General features: G+C 42.5%; 1 protein-coding gene across 1 annotated transcript in view; it reads right to left on the bottom strand.

Moving 5' to 3' along the window:
• The window catches only part of LOC138676645 (ADAMTS-like protein 5), a 95,327-nt gene that overhangs the window by 26,533 nt on the left and 42,849 nt on the right, over window positions 1-25,945 (bottom strand). The window contains exons 3-7 of the mRNA XM_069766146.1: window positions 10,911-11,074; window positions 9,174-9,234; window positions 7,388-7,490; window positions 4,549-4,676; window positions 3,361-3,484 (exon numbers count right to left, since the gene is read on the bottom strand). Of these exons, the coding sequence (XP_069622247.1) occupies window positions 3,361-3,484; window positions 4,549-4,676; window positions 7,388-7,490; window positions 9,174-9,234; window positions 10,911-11,074 (580 nt within the window). The remainder of the gene's footprint in view (window positions 1-3,360; window positions 3,485-4,548; window positions 4,677-7,387; window positions 7,491-9,173; window positions 9,235-10,910; window positions 11,075-25,945) is intronic.

The following is a 25,945-nucleotide window of genomic DNA, read 5'->3' as shown; positions in this document are numbered from 1 at the left end:
GGGGATAGGGGAAAATATGTGTAAGTGGGTTAAGAGCTGGCTCAGGGATAGGAAACAAAGGGTGGTTATTAATGGAGCACACTCGGACTGGGTAGCGGTTAGCAGTGGGGTACCACAGGGGTCAGTATTGGACCCTCTTCTTTTTAACATATTTATTAATGACCTTGTAGGGGGCATTCAGAGCAGAATTTCAATATTTGCAGATGACACTAAACTCTGCAGGGTAATCAATACAGAGGAGGACAATTTTATATTAAAGGATGATTTATGTAAACTAGAAGCTTGGGCTGATAAATGGCAAATGAGCTTTAATGGGGAAAAATGTAAGGTCATGCACTTGGGTAGAAGTAATAAGATGTATAACTATGCGCTTAATTCTAAAACTCTGGGCAAAACCGTCAATGAAAAAGACCTGGGTATATGGCATATGTCTCCCTTTGCTCATCTGGGATTAGAAATTGTTTTTTGCATTTCCATAAAATGTGCCACTTGTGTACATGACTCCCTGACGAAGCGGTGAGCGAAACGTGCGTTGGAGTGGTGTGTGCGGGGCAGTGGCATCCCTATACTGGTTGGTATATTATATTACACTATAATTTATGATATATTTGGCAGCATATGTGATTTAAAATATCATTTCACCATGGTGATGGATGTTTTTTACACTGGTTGATTGTATATATTGCGCTTTGTATATAATTCATATATTTTTTATTGATTGCACTTAAAGCACTTTATTATAATCAAATATGTTGTGTTATACACATGGCATATATAGATATATATTTTATTATATTTTTTCATCACATTATTTATTTATAGATATTATATAATTGATCACATACAGGGGTTGTGATAATATTAAATATCAAATCCCCATTAAACCTCAATTATTTGCATATATACACTTTATGAGTTTTTAATAAATATAGCTAATTATTTTTATCTGTTTTATTTTTAATAAAGATTTCTAAGTATATAAGTTCTTGGTGATATTATTGTGATTATATTTAAATAATAATAAAAATATTTTTATAAAATATTTTTTGGTCTGATGGAATTTTTTAAGGGGTAAGTGGTATATATTTTTTCATTGACCACATATAGTTTTATTTCTGGTATCTTTTTCTATATAGGTTTTCACTTGTGTACATGTCTGCATTTAGCACTGAAGCTCAGCTCCATCCATTATAAGTGGCTCTAATTCTGGCCGACGCAGCCATTCTTGTATTATACGGGCAGACATTCATCCGAATAACCACCATGTAATGGGAAAATGCAAGTGACATGCTGAGCTTGACAAAGTGGTCTCTGGAAAAATTGGCTTTGGTTGCAGATACCAGCAGAAGGAAAATTGTCTTGGTTAATGCATTCTTAAAGGGGCTATGAGTGGTTTCTTCTTTTTTTAACCACGACAGTAAGTAAGGAATATTATACAGTCATGGCCAAAAGTGTTGGCACCCTTGAAATTGTTCCAGTAAATAAAGTATTTATCCAAGAAAATTATTGCAATTATTACACACATTTTATTATATACACACTTACTTCTTTTGTATTTACTGGAACAACAAAAAAAAATGAGAAAAAAAGGCAAATTGGACATAATTTCACATAGAATGTCCGAAATGGGCCAGAGAAAACTGCTCGGACCCTCAACTTAATATTTGGTTACACACCCTTTCGAATAAATAACTGCAATCAGTCACTTCCTGGAACCATCAACAAGCTTCTTACACCTGCAAACTGCTCCAGATCTCTCATATTTGAAGGGTGTCTTCTTCCAGGAGCAATTTTAAAATCTCTCCACAGGTGCTCGATGGGATTTATATTGGAACTCATTGCTGGCCACTTCAGAATTCTCCAGCGCTTTGTTTCCATCCATTTCTGGGTGATTATTCAAGGATGTTTTGGGGTCATTGTCCTGCTGGAAGACCCATGACCTGGGATGCATACTCAGCTTTCTGACCCAGAGCTCTACATTGCGACCCCAAATCCTTTGTTCACTTTCAGATTTCATGATGCCTTGAACATATTCGAGTCACCCTGTGCCAGAGCCAGCAAAAGAACTCCAAAACATCTTTGAACCTCCACCATATTTGATTGTAGGTAATGTGTTCTTTTCTTTGTAGGCCTCATTCCATTTTGGTTAACAGTAGAATGATGTGCTTTACCAAAAAGCTCTATGCTTTCCCAGGATTACGGCTTACTCAAGTACATTTTGACAAACTGCAGTCTAGCTTTTTAATGTCTCTCTGTCAGCAGTGGGGTCCTCCTGAAATAGAAGGTCATTTAATTCAAATGTTAATGGATAGTTTGAGCTGACACTGATGCACCCAGAGTCTGTAGGACGGCTTGAATTTCTTTGGAACTTGATTGATGCTGCGTATCCACTATCTGGACTATCCTGCGTTGCAACCTTTCATCAATTTTTCTGCCCACGTCCAAGGAGATAGGTACAGGGACATGAGTTGTAAACTTCTTGATCATGTTGCACACCATGGACAAAGCAACTCTGAAGATGGACTTGTAACCTTGAGATTGTTGATATTTTCCAACAATTTTGCATCTCAAGTCTTCAGACAGTTCTCTTATCCTCTTTCTACTCTCCATGGTTAGTGTGGCACACATTCAAAAATTTAGTTAACTTCTCCCCTTTTTATCTGGTTCACATGCTTGAAACTAAGTTGTTTACCCACAATTTTGGAAAGGTGTCAACACTTTTGACTGGCCCATTTTTGGGGTTTTGTGTGAAATTATGTCCAATTCACCTTTTTTTCTCAGTCCTTTTTATGATACTCACAAAAGAAATAAACATGTGTATAAGAAAACATGTGTAATTGCAATAATTTTCTGGGAGAAATTACTTCATTTTCTGGAACAATTTCAATGGTGCCAACACTTTCGGCCGCCATGACTATATATTTATATACAAATTCTTTGTAAGATAGAAATGTCTACAAACAATATACAACATATTCAAAAGTACAGTGATAAGTGGTGTAACCACTTTAACAAAATCTCCTTCGTTTTTCTTAAATGATCCTCACATAGATTATATTTTTTTTAGTGCTAGCCTATGTCAGTGTGCTCTATGATAGGATATCTGATCCCCAGCTTTGGAGTGATCCTGACAAGAATTGTGAATATGAATGAGACCATACTAAGGATCAAACATGCACTACGCCATGGACATTACTTGGTTGATTGGTTGAGTGCATGAATTAGACTCTGACCTGTTTAACCCAGTATAGAGACAATGATAAATCAGCTACTGTGAGCACCATATCTCTATTCTGTCCCCGATGTCTGGCCTGGCAGTGTGACCTGTGCCAACTGAGGTAAGTGCAGTATGACAATTACCAGAAGCTGGGTACTTTGTAGTGTAGATATTGCGATGGTGTTGGCAGGATACATTTTGTCCTCCGCAAACCCCACAGATATCAGTCTTCTCTTCAGACCCAAGAATGAAATCACAACCGACTTGCTGGGAAAACAAAGAAATGACAAAATTGTGTCCTTAAAATAAGATCTCTTATAATGCCACTATATAAAGGATCACTTTTAAATGTTTTTAAAGGACTATTCCCAACTGTGCAAATCATCATCTATCTATTCATTATAACGATGGCTGGATCACACACTGCAGGAACATTTTACCTTTTGTGTCATCCATACTTCCTTATCGATTGTAAGCTCTTGTGATCAGGACTCTTACTCCTCTGGTTTAATCGTTAAATTATGTTTTATTCTGTAATGTCTGATATTATTTGCACACGTACCCTGAGACATGTACGGTGCTGCAGAATATGATGGCACTATATAAATAAAATTACTACTATTTTTCGGGCCTGATCACTGGGATTACCACTGATCCAGACCAAGGAGCTCAAAAATACTCAGTTACAATGGACCTCATACATAGCATGCATGTTACCGCTCTAATCCTTCTCTATTAGACAGCCAGCAATCTTCAACAGTCCCCTAGACAATAAATGTAACATTTCAGAGGCCCGTTCTCAGGATCGGTAGGGTTCCAGCAGTCCTATCCCCATCAATCAGCAAGTCATCAACTATTAGGTGAATAGTTATTAACTTGTAAAGTTGGAAAAAAACCTTTTGGAGTGTTTGTTCCATCAAAATAACATTTCAATTATATATAATAGAATAAATGTGTGATAAAAAAATCATAGGTAATCTATATGAAATAATAGAGAAGCCAACTATGGAGTCTGAAAAACTAAAATGTGCCCTCTCCATTGCACACTAGTCTCATCAATGCATCAGACAGAACAGGTATGATGTCTTGTCGTAGTAAGTATAAGCCTAAATAATAGATAATAATAATAGATGGATATGACACATTACGAACATACAGTCAGTTATACAATTTATATAATTTCGGAGATTTTAGTAAGCGGAGATCAGATATTTTGTCGACATTTGGTACAGTCCATATAGCACAAATCTTTAGTGGGACGTACAGCCAGACATATGCAAACAAATAATATACTTCAATAATTATTTTGTTAACCTTTCATGTAGACTTACAAGACAATGGCCGTTGATACAGACGCCGTTATATTCTGCATGGCAGGGCGTTCCATCCAAAACTTTCCCAAAGTTGTAATAAAAGTTTTGCCCTTGTGCCAAGCAACTTAGCTCACAGTCACCTTGTCCTTATTGTAAAACAGAAAAAAAACAGTGAAAAGTTATTTGGAAAAACTAAAATCAAAAACTTCATTGTTCGAGGAATATAACTATTGATTTGTATTTGGAAAACACTCTTAAGAGTATGTGAACACGGCATCTTTTAGGCACGTGAAAACCCAGAACGTTTTTCAGGAGGAAACCTTTCAGGACAAGCTGGTGTCTTTTGAATGTCAAAAAAGAGATGGATCAGGAGTCCAAAATAAGCAGGTTTGTCTCAAAACATGTTTATTAAGTTTTTCCAAAAAGACACGCTGCATTGTCTGAAAATGTTTTCTTGTGAGGACAACGTTTCAGTCACAGACACTTCGTCAGGCAAGAGTGAATGGCAGGGTACATCAGAAAATCATGGTGGTTTCATTGAGATTGCATAGTGGATGCTCTCACTTTAAGACTCAGACCATGTAGGATTCTAGCTAGAGATTATGAGCGGTGGGCAGTAGTGATCGTTTTTCTGCAACAACTTTGATCATCAGCTTTTTTTTCTTTTTTTCTTCTATACTTGTATTGAGTAAACTAGTAAGTGGCTTTCAATCGTGAGCCACTTGGTGATTGTTCAGGTCCCTTTTTTTTTTTTTTCAACTGTTATGGATCTTTGGAAACCTTAAAGGTACCGTTACACTAAATGATTTACCAACGATCACGACCAGCGATACGACCTGGCCGTGATCGTTGGTAAGTTATTATGTGGTCGCTGGAGAGCTGTCACACAGACAGCTCTCCAGCGACCAACGATGCCGAAGTCCCCGGGTAACCAGGGTAAACATTGGGTTACTAAGCGCAGGGACGCGCTAAGTAACCCGATATTTACCCTGGTTACCATTGTAAATGTAAAAAAAAAAAACAGTACATACTCACATTCCGGTGTCTGTCACGTCCCTCGCCGTCAGCTTCCCACACTGACTGTGACGGCCGGCCGTAAAGCAGAGCACAGCGGTGACGTCACCGCTGTGCTTTACGGCCGGCGCTCACAGTCAGTGTGGGAAGCTGACGGCGAGGGACGTGACAGACACTGGAATGTGAGTATGTAGTGTTTTTTTTTTTTTTACATTTACAATGGTAACCAGGGTAAATATTGGGTTACTAAGTGCGGCCCTGCGCTTAGTAACCCAATATTTACCCTGGTTACCAGTGAATACTTCGCTGGATCGGCGTCACACACGCCGATTCAGCGATGACAACGGGTGATCAGCGACCAAAAAAAGGTCCTGATCATTCCCCAGCCACTAACGATCTCCCAGCAGGGGCCTGATCGTTGGTCGCTGTCACACATAACGATTTTGTTAACGATATCGTTGCTATGTCACAAAAAGCAACGATATCGTTAAAGAAATCGTTATGTGTGACGGTACCTTTAGAAGTTAAAGAAGCTGAAAAGATTTTAAGAAGGTGTCTACTACTTGTATAACTTCTTGTCATACCCCTCGCTTGGCCCCAATAAAATAGAGCAGCTTATACTCACCTCCCGTGCCGATGCCACTCCCACAGTGTCGGCACTCGCTCTCTCGGGGCTCGTGTACTGTTGTTGGGACACAAGACGCCAGTGCTCAATCAACGCTGGCGTCACTGTCTCCGCCTTTGGACAAATCAAACATGAAGAGACAGTCCAAGATCAGCTGCAGCCTGGACTTCCTCTTCATGTTTGATTTGTCCGAAGGCGGAGACAGTGATGCCAGCGCTGATTGGGCGTCGACGCTACAACACCGCACGAGAGCCCGGGAGAAAGCGAGTGTTGACACCGCAGGAACGGTGCCAGCACGGGAGGCGAGTATAAGCTTTATTATTTTATGGGTGCCAAACATTTTGATCAAGAGTAGTGGACAACCCCTTTAACATATGCATATATGTGTTCATTCTTTTTAAAATTTAGCTAACGCTTCTTCAGGTGGGTTACTTAGAGTACCTGCTGGAAAAGATGCTTGCTTATGGTCTCCACACACATTACAGACCAGTATTTATGGGAGCCATCTGCAACATGATTTGGTGGTAGTGAAGCGTCAGACATTTTTCCTTAACATTTATTTTACTGAGTTTTGAAATAAACAAGGTGAAAAGCATAAAACATATGCAGGATCGGTCATTTTTAATATGAATGCCTTGCTGAGCCGAGCATACCTTTGGAAGGGAGGTTTGGGGGAGATAGCCGCTGGCACTGTAGTGGGGTATGGCCACCTTTGTTGTTGACACTGGTTGAGTAGAGCCTCTGATCATGTACTAAACTGACATTATTATGAGAGTACATTACACTTTTCATGGTTCTATTTCTCCTCGGCCATCCCAGCTGTTGGTTGACAGTTAATCTCCATCAACTCTATCAGGAGAAATGTGTCAATCAGAAGCAGTGGTTGGCATGAGGGAGAAGTAATCAATGCATCTCAGGAATACATCGGACTCCTATTAATGATTTCTAGCACAATGTAGAGAATGGCGCTGCAGATTAATTGTGCTCATTCTCACACGGGAACGGCTAAAATCATTAAGAGGTTCACATGTCTACACTCAGTGATTCAACAGCTATGAAACAATGCCCTCACATTTTTAACATTTTACTAATGACAGGTTCCCTATAATGCACGGTTTTACACCATGACATTTTCTGTGCAGAGCAAGAAGTGATCTTGAATCCTGATTACATGCTTTATTACATTATGAAATTAAAAAAATTACTGAGCACGCTTACCTGACTGGAAAGGCACCCATTTATGATAATTTCCCATTAAAGGTTTATTGTTGTAAGCGGAGCACTGGAAATGTCTAAAATCTGTCACTCCAGATGGACAGTCCTATAGAAAAAAATAAATTACTACCTATGGCATTTTTTACTCTATTAAATGGGTTGTCTGAGACTTTTATATTGATGGCCTATTCATGGTGGAAAATAAAATGCTAGGTGAAATGCCGAGTGACAAAGAAAACCCTATATTAAGGGTCACCAATCTAACCCAAGAAGAGGTGCAAAATCGGCTAAATAAGATTAAAATAGATAAATCTCCGGGTCCGGATGACATACACCCACAAGTACTAAGAGAACTAAGTAATGTAATAGACAAACCATTATTTCTTATATTTAGGGACTCTATAGCGACGGGGTCTGTTCCACAGGACTGGCACAAAGCAAATGTGGTACCAATATTCAAAAAGGGCTCTAAAAGTGAACCTGGAAATTATAGGCCAGTCAGTCTGACCTCTACTGTTGGTAAAAATATTTGAAGGGTTTCTGGGTTTATGAGGAATCGCTCCTATCAAACCAATCCCCAAAGAGGTAAGCTAGAGACTGGACCAAGGTGATTCATTGGACGTGGTATATCTTGATTTTTCCAAAGCGTTTTATACTGTGCCACACAAGAGGTTGGTACACAAAATGAGAATGCTTGGTCTGGGGGAAATTGTGTGTAAATGGGTAAGTAACTGGCTTAGTGATAGAAAGCAGAGGGTTGTTATAAATGGTAAAGTACATTCTCTAACTGGGTCGCCGTGACCTGTGGGGTACTGCAGGGGGTCGGTGTTGGGACCTATTCTCTTCAACATATTTATTAACGGTCTGGTAGAAGGTTTACACAGTAAAATATCGATATTTGCAGATGATACAAAACTGGAGCAGAACAATATTGTATCATACAATTATTAGGTTCTGTAGAAAGACGTAGATCTGGGGATTTATTATGATGGAATATAGGCTGAACTGGATGGACAAATGTCTTTTTTTGGCCTTACTAACTATGTTACTATGCTATGTTAGTATGTAAGCAGTCAATACAAGAGAAGATAGTATTCTGCTACAGATGGATCTGGATAAGTTGGAAACTTGGTCCGAGAGGTGGCAGATGCGGTTTAACAATGATAAATGTAAGGTTATACATATGGGAAGAAGGAATCAATATCACCATTACACACTGAACGAGAAACCACTGGGTAAATCTGACATGGAGAAGTACTTGGGGATCCTAGTTAATGATAAACTTACCTGGAGCAGCCAATACCAGGCAAGGGCTGCCAAGGCAAACAGGATCATGGGGTGCATTAAAAGAGGTCTGGATACACATGATGAGAGCATTATACTGCCTCTGTACAAATTTATTCTGAAGGAATGTCTTTTTTCGGCCTTGCTAACTATGTTAATATCATATCAGCGAGGGAGGCAACTCCTAGCAACTCCGCCAATCAGGTGATCCTGACTCTGGTTGATGCCAGAACTGCACAGTTGTAGAACTGTACAGCACTGCTCCGTCAACGGTATAATGGTTGTGGCAGGTACCACACATCCGCCTTCTGTTCATTCAAATAGGGGGTGGCCATTTTATAGTTGACAGAGCTGTGTTGTCCAAGTGTGGTAGGGGTTACACCACCACCGATCAGATATTGATCACCTATCCTAAGGATAGGCCATAGAAAAGCCCAATAGAAAAGTCCCAGACAGCTCCTTTAAATGTATATTATTAAAATAAGCAAAAGTGTAAAGTACAAACCTTCATGTTACACGCCTGATATTGTCTAGTGTCTCCATGGCAGTCTGGACCTGCAGAATTTCTGTTATGAAACAGGCATGAAGCGAGATAAGAAGTGAAAAAAAAATCCACAAAATTATTCCAAAAATATATTTCTTCTAAAAGACAGACGCAATAATTCTTCTGCAGGCAATGTAGCAGGAGAGGATATTACTAAAAAGAGTTATAACAACGATATCTGACCAAAGTAATACTGTCAAGATTAGGAAGAGCATATATGTTAGATTTACAAGATGGATGACTTTTATATAGCTCAGCAGATGATATCCACAATGTATAGACACGATGTGTTTAAATAAAAGATCTGAAGGAAGTGGAGATTGTTTTTACTGAAGCAGCTAATGAGAGCATGCAAATATAAACACAAGTCAGCTCATTTCTACTGAGGTCTCACCCACACTGGGGTGCTATGCCAAAAGTAAAAATACTGTTCACAGTAGAGAATAAAAATAATGTTAAAGGATTAATTTAAGTTGCCAAATTTGATGTTGCTGTAGCCAGAAAAAGGACTGGATAACTTTCCTTACTGCCCTCACATACCGGCTTTGGGTCCATAAAATAAGTGACTATAACAGTTATATGTTCTTATGACCTTTTTGCAGTCTACACTTAGTTTTCAGTTTATTTTAAGGTTTGTTAATTTTTATCACGTGGAAAAAGTTCAAGAAGCTGATTAATTGGTGCTGCTGACAGATCTTATTATAGCATGTGCGAAAGCAAGACCAGGACACAGTATTTTTCATTACCACATTGATGCTCCAATATCCTGATTGCTAGTATTTCAACTGTTTGCTAAAAGGTAACCATACTTTTAAATAACTTTTCAGAATAAGCAGTCCTTTGTGTACATGAGGAGATACACTATTTCTGGACATTGTAACCCAAATTTTTACCGGTTTTCCCCTCTGCGGCCTCTGTTTCACTAATTTTCTATAGACTGGGAGCTTTTAAGAGGAGAATAGCTGGTATGAAAGCTTACATACACAGTACAGTACACAGAGAGGTATTCCTGCTCATTATTCCCTTTAGCACACAGAAACAAGCAACAGCAAAATTAATGAAATTATACAGCAGTAGATCAGTGTAGATATGAATCCAGCACTGGAGTGAGGTAAAAGACTTGTTAGAAAGCTCAGCACAATCTTTCTGTGTCTCCATATGCCCGTTTTCTCTCGCTCTCCTCACTCCTACTCCCCTCTTCTCTTCACTGTACTGGCAGTCATCTTGCTCAAAAGATTTCAACACAGGATTTTACAGTTTCTTAAATTTGCCTGTATTGATTTGTGGAAAGTTTGTTGAAAATACAGTTCCTATTTAAACAAGAACACATAATAATAAATCCATCAACAGGAGATTTTTAAAGGGCAATGGGTGGCAGAAAATCTTTCTACACTACACAGACATTACAAATGTGCAGAATACTGCAGAAAGGGTAATGATGGTAGTTTCCTTACAAAGATTTGTATAATATTATATAAACTGAATCACTTGTGGTCTTCATTTTATGTTATCATTACTGTTATTATGATTTTTATTTTTCATTGTTTAAATATTAACATTATCTCAGAGCACCAGAATCTTTGAAAGCTTTTTACGAAACTATTCCTGTTAATCAGTTGTTTCTTGATAGAAATTCTAGTTAAATACAAATACAATCCAACTCAATGAAGGTAACTTTGTCTATCTGTAGGTATTTACCTTCTAATACATTGTCGTGTGCGTACCCCAGCTCCCCCTCCACATGTCCGAGAACATGGAGACCAGCTTTGCCAAGAACTCCACTCATTACTGGACCTCAGAGGTGGACTGTGCTCAGGACCAAACCAGTTGACAAAACCTCTTTCTATCGGCGTCCTCTGAATCTAATAAAATATTGGAAAATCTGTATTTAGTTTGTTACAATAAATGCTAATAAGCAATTAAATGTAGACTAGAACAAGTATTGGAATGAGGAGGCCTCCATAAGTATTTAACGGAACCCAAACATGATTTTTATCATTGGTTCCTGCCCACCACTGCTTCCTTACTTATACATGAATGCCTTTGTTAAGGAGCACTTAGCCCTCCGGGTACATAACAGTGTCTTTATCAGGTAGATCACGTTTACATAAACTATGTTATAAACTTGAGCTTAGGTTGTCTGCTCCATAACACAGCCTTAAAACATAGTCCTCTAAAAAGACAGGGCCCGGATTTATCACAAGTCAAAAAACATGTTTCCTTTATTTCCAAAGCTTGTAAAACATGGATTTGCTGAATGAAAGACAAATAATGAAAGCAATTCAAAACAAAGAGAGTCTCAAACAATCTAAATAAGTGGTGTAAAAAAAAAACACAACAACAGCCAAATGCTCTACTGACATGAGGCATCAAAATCGCAAATCTCTAAAGAAAGCTCTCAACCAGAAATTGTAAAAAGCAAACATAGAATGCGACGGCACCAAATATTCAACTGTCCTTCGTAATCCCATATCTCCAGCTGCAATGTCATCCACATAGTGATTTTATTACTATTCATGTTACTTCTTCTCCACTTTAGTGCTTTACAGCAAAAGAAAATCCAGACTAAGATGCATAGATAAGGAATATTTTTGCTTCAAATACAGAAAAAATCATTAGCGGTGATTATTCAGTGAGTTTTCCTCTTCCGTTATTTTGTTAAACATTCTATTCATTACTTTCGCAATCAGTGAAAGTTCATCTTACATTCTCTGAGCTATTCTGAAGAAAAAAACATGGACTCTTATAGATAACCTTTTACTATTTAGAGCATGTTAAACTCGCCACCATCATGGCTGCAGAGTTGAATAAAACACAGTTTTTCTCTTTTAATTTATCCTGTTCAATTGGGTGATAATAACTTGTAAAGTTTAGGTAATTTATGCTAAGCAAAATTAGGTGTTACCAGAGATTTTTTTCTCGGGACACGTACTTCTTCAGCTGCATGAGGTAGATCAATCAAGAGCAGGCAGACCCCTGAAGAATCATTTGCGAAACGCTTGTCGGGTCCCTGGTGGGTGAGTTATGTATTAGAAATACACCTCATATGATTATTAATTTCATGCTTGTAACTGTGGGGCACTTGTTAAGATATATATACAGTGTCCGTATCTTGGATTTTACTAATATTTTATAATCTGTACCTAATAAAGTTAAAACGTTTTAATTTTACAATGACGAGTTTAGTCCTGGAAGTTTTTGGGTCTATGTACAATCATAAGCAGGCAGCAACAACCCGGGATAAAAAAAAAAACACACCTCCACAATAGTTTAAAACAGACTTTCTCCTGTGTGAGACATGTAATAATAGACAGTCTGCAGTCCTCACTGGTCTCACTGCATGCAGAGCTGTCTGTGATTACAAGAACTGGGAGTAGAGTAGAGATAAGTGTAATCAATAACACTTCTTCCGCTCTTATCTCACATCGGTGTGGGAGGATGGGCTATGGCCCTGTGCTGCACCTACCCAGAACCCGACTGTTGTGAGATGAAAGCTGGAGAAGTGTTAGTAATTACACTCATCTCTGCTGTTCTCCAGACACTTTGTAGTCACACACAGCTCTGCAGTGGGACCAGTGAGGAGAGCAGACTGTCTGTCATTATATGTGCCACCTTCTTATACTTGGACATTGAAAACCACATTTGGTATTCGTGCATCTACATGGTACTGAAGCTTGACTGCTATCTGAACACCAAAATTCTCTATCATTACATGTCTCACATAGGAGAATGTCTGTTCTAAGCTATTGTTGGGGTGTGTTCTTTTTTTTCTTGTATGTTGATGCCTGGTTAATGCCGGGTTCAAATTAGAGTTTCTGTGTGCAGCATATGATCAGGATATATCCGCATGCGTCTTTTCACGGTGTCCGGCAAATGCAACGTGTTGCTTTTTTTGAGACGTCAAATATTGCGCAATCATGCGCATGCGAATGATTGCGGATGAGTGAGTAAAAAAACACATTAGTGTCTATGGGAATGCATTGGTACGCAAGGACATGCGTATGCATGTGTTCAATACGCATGCGTACTTTAGACTGCACATATCCAGGAAAGCATTAAGCTACTTACCGGTAGCGGCGTTTTTCGGAGGCCCATGACAGCACCACGAGAGAGGGGATCCGCCCTTCAGGAACAGGAAACCTACAGATACAAAACGGCGGCAGCTCTCCCACATATCAGTTGTATTTCATAGCCTGAGAGGACTACCGCGGTTAGTAGCACAGACATATATATATATATATACAATTACATATAATCTATATACCGCATGTACTCGAGTATAAGCCGAGCCGAGTTGAAGCCGACTCCCCTAATTTTGCCACAAAAACTGGGAAAACTTAATGACTCGAGTATAAGCCTAGGGTGGGAAATGCTGCAGCTACCGATAAATGTCAAAAGTAAAAATAGATACCAATAAAAGTAAAATTAATTGAGACATCAGTAGGTTAAGTGTTTTTGAATATCCATATTGAATCAGGAGCCCCATATAATGCTCCATAAAGTTTATGATGGCCCCATAAGATGCTCCATATTAAAATATGCCTCATATAATCCTGCATAAAGGTTAATAATGGCCCCATAAGATGCTCCATAGACATTTGCCCAATATAATGCTGCACAAATGTTGATTATGGCCCTATAAGATGCTCCATAAAGATACTTGCCCCATATAGTGCTGCACAAACGTTATGGCCCCCATAAGATACTCCATACAGACATTTGCCCCATATAATGCTGCACATATGTTAATTATGGCCCCCTAAGATGCTCCATAAGGATATTTGCCCTATATAGTGCTGCACAAACGTTGATTATGGCCCCATAAGATGCTCCATACAGACATTTGCCCCATATAGTGCTGCACAAACGTTGATTATTAGCGAGACCGCTAAGTCATCTGGGTAATTTCGCAATGCATCTCTGGGAACGGAAGCTGGCGGCAGCCTCGCACGCATCAGGACAACTTAGGTGGACGCCAGAGGGTGAGTATATAACTATTTTTTATTTTAATTATTTTTTTTAACAGAGATATGGTGCCCACACTGTTGTATACTACGTGGGCTGTGTAATATACTGCGTGACTGATATATACTACTTAGGCAGTGTTATATACTGCGTGGGCTGTGTTATTTACTGCGTGGGCTGTGTTATATACTACGTGGCTGCTATATACTACGTGGCTGCTATATACCACGTGGCTGCTATATACTATGTGGCTGCTATATACTACGTGGCTCTGATATATACTACGTGGCTCTGCTATATACTACGTGGCTGTCTGTGTTATATAATATGTGGGCTGTGCTATATACTACGTGGCTGTGCTATATACTACGTGGCTGTGCTACATACTACGTGGCTGCTATATACAACGTGGCTGTGCTATATGCTACGTGGCTGTGCTATATACTACGGGCTGTGCTATATACTACGTGGCTTCTATATACTACGTGGCTGTGCTATATACGGTACTACGTGGCTGTGCTATATACTACGTGGCTGCTATATACTATGTGGCTGTGCTATATACTATGTGGCTTCACTGTGCTATATACTACATGGCTGCTATATACTACGTGGCTGTGCTATATACTAGGTGGCTATGCTATATACTAGGTGGCTGTGCTATATACTACGTGGCTGTACTATATCCTGCACCCCGAACCCCCAACATCCAGCGCCCCGAACCCCCGACATCCTGCGACCAGTCAGCGACAGATGCAGTCCAGCCGCGAATTGACGCGGGATTTAAACCACGCTTCGCTGATTGGTCGCGCCCGGCCGGCCTGTTGTGAATTCTGTTGTCAAGCTCCCTCCTGTGGTCATGAACGGTACTTCGGCTGGTTCTGTCCATGGGCTTCCTCTGGTGGTTGTGAGTGGAGCCGCGGCTTCTGAGTTTCCTTCTACAGGTGACGATCTTAATTCGTTAGCTGGCTGCTCTATTTAACTCCACTTAGATCATTGCTCCATGCCACCTGTCAATGTTCCAGTATTGGTCTTGCTCTCTCCTGGATCGTTCTTGTGACCTGTCTTCCCAGCTGAAGCTAAGTTACTGCTTGTTTTTCTCTGGTTTGCTATTTTCCTGTCCAGCTTGCTATTTTGATTTTTGTCTTGCTTGCTGGAAGCTCTGGGACGCAGAGGGAGCGCCTCCGCACCGTGAGTCGGTGCGGAGGGTCTTTTTGCGCCCTCTGCGTGGTCTTTTTGTAGGTTTTTGTGCTGACCGCAAGTTACCTTTCCTATCCTCTGTCTGTTCAGTAAGTCGGGCCTCACTGTGCTAAATCTATTTAATCTCTGTGTTTGTAATTTTCATCTTACTCACAGTCATTATATGTGGGGGGCTGCCTTTTCCTTTGGGGAATTTCTCTGAGGCAAGGTAGGCTTTATTTTTCTATCTCCAGGGCTAGCTAGTTTCTTAGGCTGTTGAGTTGCATAGGGAGCGTTAGGAGCAATCCACGGCTATTTCTAGTGTGTGTGATAGGATTAGGGATTGCGGTCAGCAGAGTTCCCACGTCTCAGAGCTCGTCCTATATTATTAGTAACTATTAGGTCATTCCGTGTGCTCTTACTAGGTCCATTATTGTTCTTACCACCAGGTCATAACAGTACAGGTGGCCCAAAGTATTAATGCATCTCAATAGAGGGATAAGAGAACTTCTGAGACCATTTTTTTTTCTTTGCACTGTGTTTTGTTTCTCTTTTCCCCTAGACCTTTGGGTGGTTCAGGACACAGGTGTAGGTATGGACATTCAAGGTCTGTCCTCTTGTGTGGATCATCTCACTGCAAGGGTACAAAACATTCAAGATTTTGTGGTTCAGAATCCGATGTTAGAGCCTAGAATTCCTATTCCTGACTTATTTTCTGGGGATAGATCTAGGTTCTTGAATTTCAAAAATAATTGTAAACTGTTTCTAGCTTTGAAACCCCGCTCCTCTGGTGACCCCGCTCAACAAGTAAAAATCATTATTTCTTTGTTGCGTGGTGACCCTCAAGACTGGGCATTTTCCTTTGCGCCAGGAGATCCTGCATTGCGTGATGTTGATGCGTTTTTTCTGGCGCTTGGATTGCTTTATGATGAACCAAATTCAGTGAATCAGGCAGAGAAAATCTTGCTGGCTTTGTGTCAGGGTCAGGATGAAGCAGAGGTGTACTGTCAGAAGTTTAGAAAGTGGTCTGTGCTTACTCAGTGGAATGAATGTGCCCTGGCAGCAATTTTCAGAAAGGGTCTTTCTGAAGCCCTTAAGGATGTCATGGTGGGATTTCCCACGCCTGCTGGTCTGAATGAGTCTATGTCTTTGGCCATTCAGATCGATCGGCGCATGCGTGAGCGCAAAGCTGTGCACCATCTGGCGGTGTTCTCTGAGCATAGGCCTGAGCCTATGCAGTGTGATAGAACTTTGACCAGAGCTGAAAGGCAAGAACACAGATGTCGGAATGGGCTGTGTTTTTACTGTGGTGAATCCACTCATGCTATCTCCGATTGTCCTAAGCGCACTAAGCGGTTCGCTAGGTCTGCTACCATTGGTACGGTACAGTCGAAATTTCTTTTGTCTGTTACTCTGATTTGCTCTTTGTCATCCTATTCTGTTATGGCATTTGTGGATTCAGGCGCTGCCTTGAATTTGATGGACTTGGAGTTTGCTAGGCGCTGTGGTTTTTTCTTGGAGCCCTTGCAGTATCCTATTCCATTGAGAGGAATTGATGCTACGCCTTTGGCCAAGAATAAGCCTCAGTACTGGACCCAATTGACCATGTGCATGGCTCCTGCACATCAGGAGGATATTCGCTTTTTGGTGTTGCATAATCTGCATGATGTGGTCGTTTTGGGGTTGCCATGGCTACAGGTCCATAATTCAGTTTTGGATTGGAAATCTATGTCTGTGTCCAGCTGGGGTTGTCAGGGGGTACATGGTGATGTTCCATTTTTGTCTATTTCGTCATCCACCCCTTCTGAAGTCCCTGAGTTTTTGTCGGATTATCGGGATGTATTTGATGAGCCCAAATCCAGTGCCCTACCTCCTCATAGGGATTGCGATTGTGCTATCAATTTGATTCCTGGTAGTAAGTTTCCTAAGTGCCGACTGTTCAATTTATCTGTGCCAGAGCACGCCGCTATGCGGAGTTATGTAAAGGAATCCTTGGATAAAGGTCATATTCGCCCGTCGTCGTCACCATTGGGAGCAGGGTTCTTTTTTGTGGCCAAGAAGGATGGTTCTTTGAGACCTTGTATTGATTACCGCCTTCTTAATAAGATCACAGTCAAATTTCAGTACCCTTTGCCGCTGCTGTCGGATTTATTTGCTCGGATTAAGGGGGCTAGTTGGTTCACCAGGATAGATCTTCGTAGTGCGTATAATCTTGTGCGTATTAAACAGGGCGATGAATGGAAAACAGCATTTAATACGCCCGAGGGCCATTTTGAGTACCTGGTTATGCCATTCGGGCTTTCCAATGCTCCATCAGTATTTCAGTCCTTTATGCATGACATCTTCCGAGAGTACCTGGATAAATTCCTGATTGTATATTTGGATGATATTTTGGTCTTCTCGGATGATTGGGAGTCTCACGTGAAGCAGGTCAGAATGGTGTTCCAGGTCCTTTGTGCGAATACTTTGTTTGTGAAGGGGTCAAAGTGTCTCTTTGGAGTTCCTATGAAGGTTTCCTCTCCTAAGTTTAAGCCTCATTTCATTGGTCCGTATAAGATTTCTGAGGTTCTCAATCCTGTGTCGTTTCGTTTGACCCTTCCAGCTTCTTTTGCCATCCATAATGTATTCCATAGGTCATTGTTGCGGAGATATGTGGCGCCTGTGGTTCCATCCGTTGATCCTCCTGCCCCGGTGTTGGTTGAGGGGGAGTTGGAGTATGTGGTGGAGAAGATTTTGGATTCTCGTATTTCGAGACGGAAACTCCAGTACCTGGTCAAGTGGAAGGGTTATGGTCAGGAAGATAATTCCTGGGTCTTTGCCTCCGATGTTCATGCTGCCGATCTGGTTCGTGCCTTTCATTTGGCTCGTCCTGGTCGGCCTGGGAGCTCTGGTGAGGGTTCGGTGACCCCTCCTCAAGGGGGGGTACTGTTGTGAATTCTGTTGTCAAGCTCCCTCCTGTGGTCATGAATGGTACTTCGGCTGGTTCTGTCCATGGGCTTCCTCTGGTGGTTGTGAGTGGAGCCGCGGCTTCTGAGTTTCCTTCTACAGGTGACGAGGTTAATTCGTTAGCTGGCTGCTCCATTTAACTCCACTTAGATCATTGCTCCATGCCACCTGTCAATGTTCCAGTATTGGTCTTGCTCTCTCCTGGATCGTTGTTGTGACCTGTCTTCCCAGCTGAAGCTAAGTTACTGCTTGTTTTTCTCTGGTTTGCTATTTTTCTGTCCAGCTTGCTATTTTGATTTTTGTCTTGCTTGCTGGAAGCTCTGGGACGCAGAGGGAGCGCCTCCGCACCGTGAGTCGGTGCGGAGGGTCTTTTTGCGCCGTCTGCGTGGTCTTTTTGTAGGTTTTTGTGCTGACCGCAAAGTTACCTTTCCTATCCTCTGTCTGTTCAGTAAGTCGGGCCTCACTGTGCTAAATCTATTTCATCTCTGTGTTTGTAATTTTCATCTTACTCACAGTCATTATATGTGGGGGGCTGCCTTTTCCTTTGGGGAATTTCTCTGAGGCAAAGTAGGCTTTATTTTTCTATCTCTAGGGCTAGCTAGTTTCTTAGGCTGTGTCGAGTTGCATAGGGAGCGTTAGGAGCAATCCACGGCTATTTCTAGTGTGTGTGATAGGATTAGGGATTGCGGTCAACAGAGTTCCCACGTCTCAGAGCTCGTCCTATATTATTAGTAACTATTAGGTCATTCCGTGTGCTCTTACCCACTAGGTCCATTATTGTCCTTACCACCAGGTCATAACACCGGCCGTGACCAATCAGCGATATTGGCGCGGTATTTAAACACTGTTTCGGTCATTGGTCGTGCCCGGCCGGCTGCGGCCAATCAGCAGTATTGGCGTGGGATTTAAACACCGCGTCAGTGATTGGTAGCTCACGGCCGTCCGCGGCCAATCAGCGATATTGGCACGGTATTTCAACACCGCTTCGGTCATTGGTCGTGCCCGGCCAGCCGCAACTAATCAGCGACAGACGCAGTCCGCCGCGAATTGGCGCCAGATTTCAACCACGCTTTGCTGATCGGGCGCGACCAATCAGCGATATTGGCGCGGAATTTAACCCCCACTCACACTGCGACGTACATACATACATACATATTCTAGAATACCCGATGCGTTAGAATAGGGCCATAATCTAGTATCTTATATAATATGCAAGCCAGATATCACACGTGAAAAAACTCATATATGCCTGCCAGGCAGTGCCAGGCAGCAGCTGCCAAGGCAAACAGGATCATGGGGTGCATTAAAAGAGGTCTGGATACACATGATGAGAGCATTATACTGCCTCTGTACAAATCCCTAGTTAGACCGCACATGGAGTACTGTGTCCAGTTTTGGGCACCGGTGCTCAGGAAGGATATAATGGAACTAGAGAGAGTACAAAGGAGGGCAACAAAATTAATAAAGGGGATGGGAGAACTACAATACCCAGATAGATTAGCGAAATTAGGATTATTTAGTCTAGAAAAAAGACGACTGAGGGGCGATCTAATAACCATGTATAAGTATATAAGGGGACAATACAGATATCTCGCTGAGGATCTGTTTATACCAAGGAAGGTGACGGGCACAAGGGGGCATTCTTTGCGTCTGGAGGAGAGAAGGTTTTTCCACCAACATAGAAGAGGATTCTTTACTGTTAGGGCAGTGAGAATCTGGAATTGCTTGCCTGAGGAGGTGGTGATGGCGAACTCAGTCGAGGGGTTCAAGAGAGGCCTGGATGTCTTCCTGGAGCAGAACAATATTGTATCATACAATTATTAGGTTCTGTAGAAGGACGTAGATCTGGGGATTTATTATGATGGAATATAGGCTGAACTGGATGGACAAATGTCTTTTTTCGGCCTTACTAACTATGTTACTATGTTACTATGTTACTATATATATATATTTATATTTACTTAAGGAAGTGCAAGCCCCACGTGAAAAAGGGAGGGAACTAAGGGTGCTGTCATGGGCCTCCGAAAAAACGCCTCTACCGGTAAGTAGCTTAGTGCTTTATTCAGACTCCCATGACAGCACCACGAAAGATTTACAGAGATGTGAGCTACCTTAGGGAGGGACTATAGCCTGCAGCACCCTTAACCCGAAGGTGAGATCTGAGGAGCACCCTAAGTCCAACCGATAGTGTTTAAAAAAGGTGGAAGGGGATGACCATGTGGCCGCCTTACATATTTGTTCGATTGATACTCCAGATCTTGCCGCCCAGGATGATGCCATGGCCCGGGTGGAATGCGCCCTCAGATTCTGCAGAGCCGGACCCCCACCTGCTGTATAAGCAAGAGAGATAGCCTCCCTAATCCATCTAGCTAGTGTGCATCTTGATACTCAACCCTTTCCTAGGACCTTGACAGGATAAGAATAGCGCATTATCTCTCTTCCAAGTATCAGTGACTGAGATACTGTATATTGCAGAAGACATCTTCTGACATCTAATGTATGGAGTTCCTCTTCTTTAGAGTTAAGGTACCTTCACACTAAACGACGCTGCAGCGATCCAGACAACGATCCGGATCGCTGCAGCGTCGCTGTTTGGTCGCTGGAGAGCTGTCACACAGACAGCTCTCCAGCGACCAACGATGCCGGTAACCAGGGTAAACATCGGGTTACTAAGCGCAGGGCCGCACTTAGTAACCCGATGTTTACCCTGGATACCATCCTAAAAGTTAAAAAAACAAACGCTTCATACTTACCTACCGCTGTCTGTCCCCGGCGCTGTGCTTCTCTGTACTGGCTGTGAGCACAGCGGCCGGAAAGCAGAGCGGTGACGTCACCGCTCTGCTTTCCGGCCGCTGTGCTCACAGTGAGTGCAGGAAAGCACAGCGCCGAGGGACAGACAGCGGTAGGTAAGTATGAAGCGTTTGTTTTTTTAACTTTTAGGATGGTATCCAGGGTAAACATCGGGTTACTAAGCGCGGCCCTGCGCTTAGTAACCCGATGTTTACCCTGGTTACCAGCGAAGACATCGCTGAATCGGTGTCACACACGCCGATTCAGCGATGTCAGCGGGAGAGCCAGCGACCAAAGAAAGGTCTGGCCCTCTAGCCCCAACCAGCGACATCACAGCAGGATTCTGATCGCTGCTGCGTGTCAAACTAAACGATATCGCTAGCGAGGACGCTGCAACGTCACGGATCGCTAGCGATATCGTTTAGTGTGAAGGTACCTTAAGAAGGATTAGGGAGAAATGATGGTAGAACAATTTCCTGAGACCTGTGGAAATGGGATGCTACTTTCGGCAAGTAAGCTGGGTACGGCCTGAGGACCACCCTATCCTGCAAGAATTCTGTATAAGGGGGAAGCCTGGAAAGTGCCTGGATGTCTCCTACTCTACGCTGCAGATGTTTTCGCTACCAGGAAAGCTGTTTTAAGGGATAGCAACTTTATTGAGGCTGATTGTAGGGGTTCGAAGGGTTCTTTTGTCAAAGATGAAAGGACCAGATTAAGATTCCACGGATCCGTCATACTCTTATGTATGGGTATAGCTCTACCAACAGTCTTAATAAACCTCGAAACCCAATAATTGTTGGCAATATTACAAGAGAACAGGGCTCCTAGGGCTGAGACCTGTACTTTTAGTGTACTCGTGGAAAGATTGAATTCCAATCCCTTCTGCAGAAATTCTAAAATCTGGCGTATCGGCACCCCCTCTTTTATGTCAAAGTCTGATATGGCCAGGAACCTCTTCCAAGTTCTAGAGTAGATCTTAGTTGTGATCTGTTTTCTACTCTTAAGAAGAAAATCTACTAAATTAGGGGAGAAGCCTCTGTCTTTTAACAATGACCGCTCAAACTCCATGCCGTTAAATGGAGTCCCTTCACTTGTGGATGGCTGATCGGACCTTGGTAGAGCAAGTTCGGGATGTCTGGAAGTACCGACATTGTCCTGAGCCATATGAACCAGGTCCTCCTGGGCCGGAACGGGGCAATCAGTATAACTCTTGCCCCATCCTCCCTGATTTTCCTCACCACTAGAGGCAACAGGTTCAATGGTGGGAAAGCGTAGGCCAAATGAAAATCCCATTTTATCAGGAAGGCGTCCACAGCCAGAGGATTCTCCCTGGGATTCAAGGAACAGAACTTTGTTACTTTTCTGTTGCGTTTGGTGGCAAAGAGGTCCACCTCCAGTTGACCCCATTTGCGGACAATCAGATTGAAGATGTCCCTGTTTAAAGACCTTTCTCCTTGCCTTAGGGTATTGCGGCTGAGAAAGTCTGCCTTTACATATTCTTTTCCTCTGATGTGGAGCGCAGTTAAAGATTGAAAATGTGTCTCTGCTGTCTGGAAAAGGCGATCTGCCACCTGCATCAGAGCCTCGGAACGTGTTCCGTGTTCCATGATTTACATAGGCCACCGCCACCTGGCTGTCCGAAAGGATCCTGATGTGGTGACCCTGTAGATACACGAGGAGCTTTTTAACTGATAACTCAACAGCTATTAATTCCCTCTGGTTGGATGAAGCCGTTGCGAGGGAGTCGCACTGTCCCTGAACCACAATGTCACCCATGTGGGCCCCCCACCCTGAGGGGCTAGCATCTGTGGTTATCACGCAAGTTATATCTGTTACCCAAGGAACATCTGCAGCTAATTTATCCCTGTCTAGCCACCATTTAAGCGACATAAGGGTTAATGGGCTCAATGTAATCTTTTCATGTAAGGACCCTCCCAAGGCCATAGTAACATAGTAACATAGTTAGTAAGGCCGAAAAAAGACATTTGTCCATCCAGTTCAGCCTATATTCCATCATAATAAATCCCCAGATCTACGTCCTTCTACAGAACCTAATAATTGTATGATACAATATTGTTCTGCTCCAGGAAGACATCCAGGCCTCTCTTGAACCCCTCGACTGAGTTCGCCATCACCACGTCCTCAGGCAAGCAATTCCAGATTCTCACTGCCCTAACAGTAAAGAATCCTCTTCTATGTTGGTGGAAAAACCTTCTCTCCTCCAGACGCAAAGAATGCCCCCTTGTGCCCGTCACCTTCCTTGGTATAAACAGATCCTCAGCGAGATATTTGTATTGTCCCCTTATATACTTATACATGGTTATTAGATCGCCCTATCATTAATCAAAACATCTTTTTGAAGGGGTAAACAAAGCGGCCAGAATCTTCTCCCGACGAGAAGGAAGAGGGGGCCGAATCGTAGGAGCCTTCATCTCTATCATCATCCCCTGAAGAATTAGAGACCAGGGGGCCCTTGAATTTTGAGGATCCTGCTTGAGACAGGGACTTAAGAGACTGCTTAACTTCCGCCCTGACCATCTCCTTCAGGCTTGCCGCAATATTAGTAGATTCTTCCGCTACCTGAGGGAGTATAGTAAGGCAATGTAGTTTTTCTAGACCTAGAGCCACTCCACCCCTTCCCCTCCCTGAGACCTCACCGTCTGCTGGATACAGGGGGCACATAGTTTTTTCGAGCATGAATCTGGTAAGGGGACTCCACAGAGGGCACATTCATTGTGTTTAGCCTTACCGATGCACTTCTTCCCCTAAAATAAACGATATGAGGGGGACTGCGTCACTGAGTGAACATTCTCGTAGATCACTTACCAGTGGCCGCAGAAGCAAGATACCGGAGTACGAGGGGGATCCTTTCTGCATGATGCATCCGATCCTTGTTTGGAGGAGCTTTTACGACCGGAATCATCACTTCTCCTGACATGGTCCTTTGCTTTGGGCTTCTGACAAATCGCCTGCAGCAGCTGGGCCTGCTGCTCATGGTCACTCTCCATCCTCACACCTTGAGGCCAGAAGCAAGGGTCTGGGTCTGGAGCCTGCTTAAATCCTCTCCTCCAGTTCAGCAGAATCGCATGATGCTGCCCCCTGATTTGCTGTCTGCCCCCCAGGTGCAGGTGACAGGCAGGAAAGCCCGTGCTTTGCTCGGCGTGCAATTACCGGTGGGCGCCGCATGCGCGATGACCCGAGACCCGGAAACACACGCCAGTTCCGTCCCTAGATGTCACCGTGGCCCCCAGCGCTTCCTGTCGGCGCCGAGAGCAGCGTGGGACGCCCGGCTAGCCAGCGGTGCCCTGGATGGCTTCCCTCTGGAACAGATAGCCTCAGCACCACCATACACCCTGGAGAAAACAACGAGGGGGAACATACTCACCTCGCGCCGGCTTGGAGACGGAAAAGACCGCTGGCCACCGCTCCCTGCTGTGAGCATCACCAACGTGCAGCCCTGCCAGGACCACTGTGACGCCTGGAGGAACTCCGCACCAATCGAGGTAGGAGACCCCCTTACTACCTGAGTCAGCCGGCCTGGGATCCATAGAATCTTCTGTAGGATCCAGTCCCTATAGGAACCGGAAACCAACTGATACGTGGGAGAGGTGCCGCCCTTTTGTATCTGTAGGTTTCCTGTTACTGAAGGGCGGATCCCCTCTCTCGTGGTGCTGTCATGGGAGACTGAATAAATGATGTCACTGCCACCACCATGTGCATAAAAAACGCAAACGCATTCCAAAATACATTTAAACGCATACACACGCAGCATTTTTTTGCGCCGTGCGTAAGATGATGCAGAGGCGTAGGCATGCATTTTGGCATGCGTTTGCACATGCAGATGATATGCTGCGCAAAGAAACGCTAATGTGAACCTAGCCTAAGATTGGTCAACCTCATGCAGAGACAAATCTCTGGTAGCGCCCAGTTGGGCTTATCATAAATTAGAACCTAAACTTTACAAGCTAATAATGCCACAATGGAGAAATGAAATTAAAAAATAAAAACTATGTTTCATTCTTCTCTGCAGCCAATGTTCCATTATTTGGCTAGTTTTTCATGCTTAAACTGCTGAAAGATTCTTATTAAGGACTCTCTTGGTCAAAAAACGTAGGCCTTTGGCATAAACTTTTAAGGCTTCATTCAGACATCCATGAAAAATATACATGTTCTAAACATGTTTTTCACAGATAGAACACGTACCCATTAAATTATACGGTGCTATTCATATTAACGTTTTGTTTGTTTTTTTTGCAAATCATGTATCTGTTTGTTTTTTTTGCAAATCATGTATCTGCAAAAAAAAAAAAAGAATCACAAAGAAATGTCCATTTTTATGGATCACAATTTTCACAAGTGTACAAGTTTGTGAAAATCACAGACAGCACAAAATTGGAATCACGGTATAATCCGTAATTGTAATGTATAGGAGAATATTTGCAGTTTGTGTATCTGTATGTGAAAATCACTGATGATAAAAGTTGACACTGACCAAACACTGATGAAAATCAAATCCGAAACACAAATGAAACTTGGAACATTTTTTTGTGCTTGTGAAAAATCAGGGACATCTCAATGCGGCCTAGGATATCATTTTCCCAAGTGCCTTCTAGTGCAGGGTGTACTGAACACCAGTCATCATAGTGCCAGTAAGTGCCCAATTACATAGTTTACCACCAGGATGGAAGCCTTTGTTCTTTCCATTCGTTATAGACACATAGGCGAGACTTCCATGTATACATGAAGGTAATTTTCTATTCACACCCAGACTACATATCAAGCTGCAGCTTGAAAAAAAGCAGACACGCCAGTCCTACTGAGATGCCATGTACAGGGGTGTTGAAAGAAACAGT

This window comes from Ranitomeya imitator, chromosome 4, assembly GCF_032444005.1.
Source record: "Ranitomeya imitator isolate aRanImi1 chromosome 4, aRanImi1.pri, whole genome shotgun sequence".
Lineage (NCBI taxonomy): Eukaryota > Metazoa > Chordata > Amphibia > Anura > Dendrobatidae > Ranitomeya > Ranitomeya imitator.
Note: the sequence above shows the minus strand (reverse complement) of the source record. Positions and strands in the feature narration are given on the sequence as shown.